We start from the raw sequence: 9,942 nt of genomic DNA, 5'->3' as shown, positions 1-9,942 counted from the left end.
ACTGCATATTCAACCCCTAAGGCCTGTAAATATAAGGTTTCAAACACCAAAAGATGAAAATATTTCTTGTTAGAAAAATGTGGAAAACTAAGTAGAAGCACAAAAAGGATTATTCAAAGGTAGGGTCCATGAAACTTTCCAACAGTTCAACTTGAGTTGGTTCAAGAGGAACAACTTTTTTAAATTTGAAACAAAATACTCATATAGCTAACAATATTGTCCAAACAAATTAGAAATTCTACCATAACGTAACAAAAAGAATCAATTATACTCTATTTTTAGGTATCATTTACATTGAAGCGGAATAACAATTGGAGGGTTTTTTGAATTCCCAGAGTTACTTAACCGAGGTCTTTCAAATTACAAATAAGAAGACAACCTTATCGCCTAAAATGATCATTTTATGTCAAGTGTAGAACAAAGAATGATGAAATTCAGCTTATAATCTGGTGAATTCATAATCGAAAAGGAAAAAAAAAATGAAGGTTGATCATCCAAATATGAGACGGCAAGTATTGACATCCCAAAGTAATTTAACTAATCTAGTGGGAAGTAGAGACAAAGTGGCTCACATTATCACTTACATCTGAGATTTTAGCACAACTTTTGTCATAGAGCTCTAGATACATTTAATTGACACAACTATCACTTTTGCCATATCTTCTCTTTCACAACTTCCACTGTCATCTGAAAACAAAAAGAAGAAATGCACACGTCGGATGATATTATAGTATTGCTAAAATGACTGTTTTCAACGAAGCAAATTATCATGAATTACACAACAAAATTAGTGATGAAATTTTCAACTGCTATTTTCTTATATGAAAGATGAGGTATCTGAAAGTGTAACTAGAAATAAATTAAACACGCAAATGCTCGGTATCTATTTACAAAAACACGAATGTCTGTTAAAATCAAATACAATTATTTACATGCATATACAAAATTCACAAAAAAATTATTTAGTAAAATAATACTTAGGAAACAACAGATACCAACCAAATTTCAATTTCCAGCAAACAAATAGGTTGTGAGAAACCTCAGCAGAACTCATTGATTGAAGAAAGGCCAGATATAAACAACAAACTGTATGGAGAGATTCAAATGAAAACTAAGAGGTGAGGCAAGCAAGAAGCAGGGATGTGTTAATGCAAAAAAGTCGCACTAATTGAAATAGAGAAATCAGCAGTAATAACTTGCAGCAAATTGGAGAAATCTGAAAGAAAATGAAAACAAATTTGAGGTCAATGAAAACAAAGAAGCAATTAGGGGCTTCTCGATTGTACCATTGGAAAGTGGAATACAGGTGTTTGGAGAAGAGATTAGTAGGAACAAACTCAATTACCATGGTTGTAGTTAAAAAAAATATACAAAAATATTGAGATTACACATGGTTGTAGTTCTTTTGATTATATAAACATCATGTAAGTAATATTTTGAAATTAAATTTATATTAGAAATAAACTTATACAAAATATATATCATGAATATGTGATTTCTTCAACTGCTTTTTATATCTTATATACATTTTATTATACCTCGTATGATAAATTTTATGCCTTGTATCTTAAATTTTAAATACCTCGTATAATTTTGTTATATATTTTATACATTTTATTAAACCTTGTATACATTTCATATAACACGTATAGTTTAATTATACCTTGTATGATAAACTTTTATACCCCGTATAATTTTGTGTGTGGTCCAAATAATATTTATATATGCAGTTATACCTCATATAATATTTATCTTTCAGATATGTTTTTTTTTGAAATGTATTTGCTGGATTCCTTTTAATAATATATATTTTTAAATTTTAATAATTATTTTAACGTAAGTTAATCAATTTTTTGTTTCTAACATTAGCTTTGCCGAAATCCTTGAAAAATGAAAACTTTCAACAGCCCATACGGGAAAATGAAAATGAATAAGAAGATGTAGTAGTAGTCGACGGGTGAGAAAGATATATGTTTATCTGTTAAAGAAGAGAGGTAAATGATAGAATAGAGATGAGTTTATTCCTCAAAAAAGGGAGATAAAATGATAATAAAGAATGAGTAAATATTATTGAATCTCTAATTTAAGAAATTCTGTTTGGCATAATATTTTCCTAAATATTATGTCATAAAGGTAAAAAATATGTTACTTTTGAAGAACTTTAAAAGTTGTACTAGTTATGTGCCTAATTCTAAAAGCTTGGCTTATGGCGTAATTTTCTCCAAAATTAAAGACATGCCCATTTGAAGCAATACATTGGATTTGGACCCAGTTCAGCAAATAACCACAGTGGACAAGTCCAGCCCAATCGAGAGCCCATATCCTTACTCCACCTCATTGACAAAAAGTGGCGCCAAAAGGCACCTCATTTTCCCGCCAAAGATAACCATCACATTTACATTGAAGCCTCCCTCCACAAACCCCAGCCCTAACATTTTTCTCTCTTCAATCCCAAACTCAGGCGAACAGAGAAATTATGGCTTCCGACTCATCTCCCGTCAACACTCGTAAGTACACTTCAATCTCCTCTATCTATCATTAAATCTTTATAAAGTTTTCATTGCATATTATATGATGAATGATGCAAATAAAATATACAGGTCCATCTACACCAGATGACTCCATTTCAAGTCCAATTGGTAACACTTACTCTTCACCCGGAGACTCCGCTCGCCGGAAACGTGGACGTGGCCGCCGCTCAGCCACGTCAACACCAGCGTCAAATCGTCGAGTCACAACTCCCGAGGCAACACCAACACCGTCCAGTACTAACCCTCCACGTGGCAGAAGAAGAGCACCCTCCAACACACCTTCTGTTGCTGCTACTCCGTCGTATACATCTGATGTTCCTGAAGGTGATGATGCCGATGAGGCCCCACCAATGTATGTGTGGGGCACTAATATAAGCGTACAAGATGTTAACGCGGCGATTCTTAGGTTTTTGAGGAATTTCAGAGAGGATAGTTCTCAAACTGAAGGGAAGTATATGAGGGCAATTCATCATGTGATTGAAATGGAAGGCGATTCGCTTGATGTTGATGCACATGATGTGTTTGATTATGACGGTGATTTGTATACTAAAATGGTTAGGTTCCCACTTGAGGTTCTGGCAATTTTTGACATTGTGCTAATGGATATGGTTAGTAGAATTAACCCGCTATTCGAGAAGCACATACAAGCTAGAATTTTCAATCTTAAGACGTCGACTTCAATGAGAAATCTCAATCCATCTGGTTAGTTGTGTTTTAGTATGATATGTTTTTCTCTTAAGGATTTATTATGATGCCTGGAAATAAAATTGATTTGTATTATGTTCTGTTAGATATTGAGAAGATGGTGTCACTCAAAGGGATGATTATCCGTTGTAGTGCAATTATTCCAGAGATAAGGGAAGCAATATTTAGATGTCTTGTTTGTGGATATTACTCTGACCCAATTGTTGTAGATAGAGGTTGGTTGACTTGGTCGAATTTACTACTACCTTTTGTCCTATATGAATTATGGTTTCCATGTGCTAAAATTTGACTGTTATCAGGCAGGATTAATGAGCCAACAATATGCGGCAAGCAAGAATGTCTTGCAAGGAACTCAATGACTCTTGTTCACAATAGATGCAGGTAAACACATGACTACCTCTAAATCTTGATTGATCATACTTGTATAAGGTAGTGACTGATACTTTTGGTCTTAATTTAATCGGCTGAAGGCAATGTTCAAAAGTATATTTATTCCCATTTCTCTTTAGTTGGTCTGAATAAGTTGCAATTTGTTCTCAGTAATGCTCAACTATCCACAAACTTTAAGTGGTTATTTATATACATTTGGTATAAAATAAAGTTTTCATCTGCTGTTTGTGTCTTGATCAAGCCAAAATACTTGTGATTTTTGATGAGCTATTGTTTCAGTTTGCAGTCTAGTGCTGAAAGAGTTATATTCGCTGCTTGATGTAACAAATTTATTGTTAGTTATAGTTGAAAGATACAAGCATTTCACTTGGACTCAGGGAATAGTGCAGGAGGAGGGATTGACTTTAAAACTACAACACTATGTTGAACAAAAATATACCAACTATTCCTGATGATCTCTTATCACGAATTCATTGTACGATTGATGAACTTTCACATTTTGTTGCCCTCCACACCTTCGACATATCTCAGCTTGAGTTGAGGCATCCAGTTTAGCATTCTTTGCACTTTAGTCGGGGGACTTAAGACTTTTTATCTAGTTGTTGTGATTACAATGATAAAATAATTTATATTGTCAAAAAAAACAATGATAAAATAATTTATTCTTCTTACTCAATTAAGCTAAAAGATTACTCTAATCTAGAAGAAATAATACTTCCTTGTGTCAACTGGTTTACAAGTTTGATTGCAGTCTAGAATAATGTACCCCTGAATGTCTTCAGCATTTTAAGTGAGATTTCCTTTAAAGATGTACCCCCTAATGTCTTCATAAAAAAGTTGTGGTTTCACATATACTCAATTTATTGCTACAATTTTATTCAACTTGTTCCTTGTTGACACAGGTTTGCTGATAAACAAATCGTGAGAGTTCAAGAAACACCCGATGAGATCCCTGAGGGAGGAACACCTCACACGGTAAGCTTGTTGATGCATGACAAGCTGGTGGATGCTGGGAAGCCTGGTGACAGAGTTGAAGTAAGAATTCATATCATGTCTTATTTCTGGTTGATTCTGTATACAAGTTAAACTTTCAGTTTTTATGTTAATACTTCAATGGTTATTATTTGTTGGTTAGGTCACTGGAATATATCGTGCTATGAGTGTAAGAATCGGGTCTGCACATAGGACTGTAAAATCATTGTTCAAGGCAAGTCTTCCTATGTGTTTGTTTAGAGTAGTTTGATGATTAGGCAATCCGCCAATCTGAAAACCCATTAGACTCTAACAATATACAGAAACTGATTGGGCATCTTTTTGATTTCAGACTTACATTGATTGTCTTCATCTGAAGAAGACTGACAAGTCAAGAATGAATGCAGAGGATCCGATGGAAATTGAAAATGGTGATGATGGAAATGGCGAGTCTCTTGACCATGAAGAAAAGGTTACTTTAATTGAACCTTTTTCTTGGAGGATAAGATTGATCCAAGTTTTGTTTTATGGAAGGTTGTTTTGAAATGACAGGTGGAGAAATTGAAAGAACTGTCTAGACAGCCGGATATTTATGAAAGGCTGACCAAGTCCTTGGCACCAAACATATGGGAGTTGGATGATGTAAAGAAGGGCCTTCTATGCCAGGTACCACGACAGTCCACCTATTGTGCTCTGACTGCTTGTTCTTTTTAATGAACATAATATGTTCGATTTTATCCAATAACATTTATCTTGATACCGATGGTTAAATTTGGATTCTGGTGTAGTTGTGTTATATTGATTGTTAAGTGGTCTCCATGTAGCTCTTTGGTGGAAATGCATTGAGCTTGACATCTGGGGCAAGTTTCCGGGGTGATATCAACATTCTTCTTGTTGGAGATCCAGGGACCAGCAAATCGCAGCTGCTCCAGTATATCCACAAACTGTCTCCTCGTGGTATCTACACAAGTGGACGTGGAAGTTCAGCCGTGGGGTTGACTGCTTATGTAGCCAAAGATCCCGAGACTGGTGAAACTGTATGATGACTGCTTACTGCTGTTTGATAACATTAATGCAACTGCCAAAATTTGATTTTACAATTTACTTCACAGGTACTCGAGAGTGGGGCCCTTGTCCTGAGTGACAGAGGGATCTGCTGTATCGATGAGTTTGACAAAATGTCTGACAGTGCCAGGAGCATGTTACATGAAGTGAGACTCCAAGCTCCTATTTCTTCCTAAACTTTAAAGCAGATTTTGATTTACAAGAAGAAAATAACAGTCTGAGCCATCAAATCCTCATTTCAAAATGAGTTAAAATGTTTTTAATTCATTTTTTCCATTGATTTCTCCTTAGGTGATGGAGCAACAAACTGTTTCAATTGCAAAGGCTGGAATTATTGCTTCGCTTAATGCGAGGACTTCAGTATTGGCTTGTGCAAATCCAATTGGCTCACGTTACAATCCCCGTTTATCTGTCATTGACAATATACACCTTCCACCTACCCTGTTGTCGAGGTATAATTGTGCAAAAACTGCTAACAGGAACCAGTAGTTTGATTTATCATCCGTTTCTTTAAGCATAATGCTAGGCTGTTGATCTACATCTTGAAATTGGATATCAGCCACAGATCTCTGTAGTCCATTGGTGCTTGAGCTGGAGGCTTCTCTGACTTATCTTTTTGTCTTTCAGATTTGATTTGATATATTTAATTCTAGACAAAGCGGATGAGCAGACCGACAGGCGCCTTGCAAAGCACATAGTTGCTTTACACTTTGAGAATCCTGAGGTTGGTTGATTTATTTCAAGAATCTTTCCAATATTAGTAGCTCGGTAAGGAGTTTTGAGCTAATTTGCTATTTAACTAATTTTCCATCTGTGCAGAACTCTGAGCAAGAAGTGATTGACCTGCCAACATTAGCTGCATACTTGAGCTATGCTCGAAAAAATATACATCCACAGTTATCTGATGAAGCAGCTGAAGAATTGACTAGAGGGTATGTGGAGATGAGAAGAAGAGGGAATTTCCCAGGCAGCAGTAAAAAGGTCTATTTTTCATTGATCCGTTTATAAGTTTCATTGTCATATTTTTACTCCGAAAGATACAGATGCAGATTATTATATTGCAGTCCTCAAATAGTCCACATAACTAAGTACTACTACTTGGTATCTGATATGTAATCTTTTACAGGTTATTACAGCCACACCAAGGCAGCTAGAGAGTTTAATACGTCTTGGTGAAGCTCTTGCTCGGATTCGTTTTTCAGAGAAGGTTGGTATAGCTTTCCTAGTGCTCATGCCTTTGTTTTTGGACTTCGTCTCATGAAGATGCTATTGCCACGTCATGTGCAGGTTGAGAAAAGGGATGTAATGGAGGCTTTTCGACTTCTAGAAGTTGCCTTGCAGCAGTCTGCAACTGACCATGCTACAGGTAAAACTTGGACGACCTTTTTATAGTTTACAGTAACCATTGTCTTCATGTCTAGTAATATCAGAGGACATATCAAATCATCACACTAGTTTGAGTATCCGGTGACACCTGTTTTTAAACCTGCTTAGCATTACGTAAAGCCTCTTTCTTATTGCTTTATTTAATACTTCATACGGATGAAAATGACCATGAAACAATTTGCCTTGCATCTAACCATTCTTGTTAGCTCTATCCTTTTGACTGATTCTTAGTACTTCAAAGTAAACTTTTGCTTGACAAAGTCGAAAATCCATCAACTTGACCACTACCTCTTTCTTATTCAATTGAAAACTCATTTCTAATATCGTCACCTCTTTCAAGTATGCTGAGCACTTATGTTTTTTGAGCAGGAACCATTGACATGGATCTCATCACAACTGGAGTATCTGCAAGTGAACGGATGAGAAGGGAGAATTTGGTGTCAACCACCCGCAACATAATTATGGAGAAGATGCAGCTTGGGGGACCATCGACTCGTTTGCTAGAGGTATGTAAAATTGTTGAAAAATATACTGTAATAGCATTTCAGAGGAATGAAAAAGAAACTCAGTACTGACTTTTGCTTCCTTCAATGTACAGTTATTGGAAGACGTGAAGAAGCAAAGTTCTGGTGGTGAAGTTCACCTAGCAGATGTAAATTTCTCTCCCACAACTCTCTCTCTGCACTTTTAATAGAAAAAACATCTGATATTTTTCCCTATTGTGTTGCATCAGCTGCGAAATGCACTTTCAACTCTCGCAACCGAAGGACTGGTTGTTGTTCATGGTGACAATGTGAAGAGAATATGATGAGAGGAAATCAGGAAGGAGAGGCTTTTTCAAATTCTTTGCTGAAGAAACTGAGGTTGACATGCACATTGGCATTATTTGCTACAGAACTAACAGGCACTCGGCCATATCTGCGGTCTACTTCACCTTTGCCCTTTGAAACTGTTAGCATATTGTAAGAGCAATGTGTAGAACTTCTCAATGTAGTGTTTTGTCTTTGAACTTGATCTAAATTAAGTACTTGGGTGAACTTGAAACCTGAAAATCTGTATATTAGAAATTAGATGATACGTAGCGTGTGCAATGTCGTTGGTTTTGGCGTATATCTATCGAGAGTTAACAAAAAAGTATTCATTCATAGGTTTATTTGGGTTGTATCCAATTTATCCGTTGTCGTTATTAGTCCAAATTGACCTATGAAATTGTGCGAATCAACCCATGTAGCTCCCCCACAATTAGAGACTTGAATCTCTAACCCAAGTCTTCAGGATCTTAACCTCGTTTGGAGTCTGTCAAGAGAGGAAGACTGAAGATCCTCTAGCAAAATCTTTATTGCTTCTCTAGGTTAGTATGTTAGAAGTCCTAATTAAGTCAATAATAATATGCTTTATTTAATAGCTTAGTTTTTAGATGAGATTATTACATGCTTTAATATAAAAAAAAATGTTTAACTTGTTTAGGGCAATGTAAAAAAGAACTTAATTATAAAATTATACTCTTGCTAACAACTTAAACTCTTAAATTTTTAAAGAAAACAGTCACACACTTGATGAACTCTTTTTGACTTGACACTTAGGACTCGTTTGGCCATAAGAATTATTCACTTTTTTTGTTTTTTTTTTCACTTTTAAAAAAAATTAGTGTTTGGCCATGAAATTTCAAATGCAACTTGAAATTGTATTTGGAATTTGAAAAATAAAAAAAAATTATTTTTCAAGTTTTTCACTTTTTTTTACAATCAAAATAAGTACATTTCAATAAAAAAAGTACTATTTGCAAAAATTAGGGCAAATACAACTCTAATTCTAACTTCAAAATTTCAAAAAAAAAAGTGAAAAAGTTTTTAATTTTTATGGCCGAACGCCTACTAAGTTCAATTCTTTTTTAGTCACAAAGGCTGGGCTACCAATGGTAATTTCCATCCACAACAATGAAATGTAATGTTATCAACAAATGGACGTGGCCGCTGGAGGGACACTTGGAACGTGCAAGTTTGTTTGTTTCTGTCTGTGGGCCCCGTCTATATCATGTGTTTATTACTTGTCCACACGTGATCCTCCTCCGGAAATTTCGTCTACAAGATTTTTTCAAAAGGACCAGCATCGGTTGTAATTGATTTATTACCAACGTAGAAGTAGATGCTTCATTAAATCTGTATGTCCGAACTGATAAATAAACGAAACTAATGAAAGTCGAAAATTGCACAGGTAGAATTTAGAACATTCAGTCTCAACATAATAAATTTGTATTTTTCAACAGATCTTATGATGATTCCTTAGTATTGTTTGACTATTACAAAAGCCGTGCTTGATTTGCCATATAATATGTCATGTGACTATGTGAGCTTTTGCACTTGTAACAATTGAATTGGTCCATATAGCACAACGTGGCTCCATATAAAAGTTAAGAAATTAATCTCTATGTTTTTGCACTGGTAACTTAAATAACATGTTCTCGCATTAAGAATTGTTTTTCAACAGCTAAAAATTGTTCCCATCCTAAGTAGTAAGTATCACTACTACGTTTGGTAGCATTCTTTTGCTATGTATAAAATTAAATATTTCTACTGTGTTTGATTTACAATTTAGAAACCCGCATAACAAATATGTGTATAGAGAATCTATGTTTTATTTTATACAGGATAGAAGATAAAATAACTAATACTTTAATGAAAAATCAAATCCGCATAAAATAGTACATAGATTTCTTAATAATTAATTCATGTATTACTAATAACGTCATAACTCTTATTCGCAACCAAACAACTCCTGAAAATATAAGTTAAAATACAACAAGCATGTAAAAACTGACAAATTAATATACCTTTTGAACATCAATGTATATCCTATATTTTTTTTTTTTGGATGATTTTCTTTAACATTTCGA

General features: G+C 34.7%; 1 protein-coding gene across 1 annotated transcript; it reads left to right on the top strand.

Annotated features, from left to right (window-relative positions):
* The first annotated feature begins 2,372 nt into the window (after positions 1-2,372).
* On the top strand, positions 2,373-8,202 carry LOC132599215 (DNA replication licensing factor MCM4). Its single transcript, XM_060312492.1, has 18 exons — positions 2,373-2,507; positions 2,601-3,233; positions 3,323-3,451; positions 3,536-3,617; positions 4,529-4,661; positions 4,762-4,833; positions 4,951-5,070; positions 5,151-5,264; positions 5,423-5,635; positions 5,711-5,809; positions 5,955-6,115; positions 6,291-6,387; positions 6,483-6,644; positions 6,790-6,870; positions 6,951-7,029; positions 7,419-7,555; positions 7,648-7,701; positions 7,783-8,202. Exons 1-18 carry the CDS (start codon positions 2,477-2,479, stop codon positions 7,855-7,857), a joined length of 2,472 nt encoding a protein of 823 aa, XP_060168475.1. The 5' UTR covers positions 2,373-2,476; the 3' UTR covers positions 7,858-8,202.
* Positions 8,203-9,942: the final 1,740 nt, after the last annotated feature.

This window comes from Lycium barbarum, chromosome 6, assembly GCF_019175385.1.
Source record: "Lycium barbarum isolate Lr01 chromosome 6, ASM1917538v2, whole genome shotgun sequence".
Classification (NCBI taxonomy): Eukaryota; Viridiplantae; Streptophyta; class Magnoliopsida; order Solanales; family Solanaceae; genus Lycium; species Lycium barbarum.
Note: the sequence above shows the minus strand (reverse complement) of the source record. Positions and strands in the feature narration are given on the sequence as shown.

Excerpts from the sequence above, each read along its gene's own strand:
- LOC132599215 (XM_060312492.1), top strand. The coding sequence starts at position 2,477 with ATGGCTTCCGACTCATCTCCCGTCAACACTC. Across the intron at positions 5,265-5,422 it reads AGAAGGGCCTTCTATGCCAG|CTCTTTGGTGGAAATGCATT; the intron begins GTACCACGACAG and ends GTCTCCATGTAG. Across the intron at positions 7,556-7,647 it reads CATCGACTCGTTTGCTAGAG|TTATTGGAAGACGTGAAGAA; the intron begins GTATGTAAAATT and ends TTCAATGTACAG.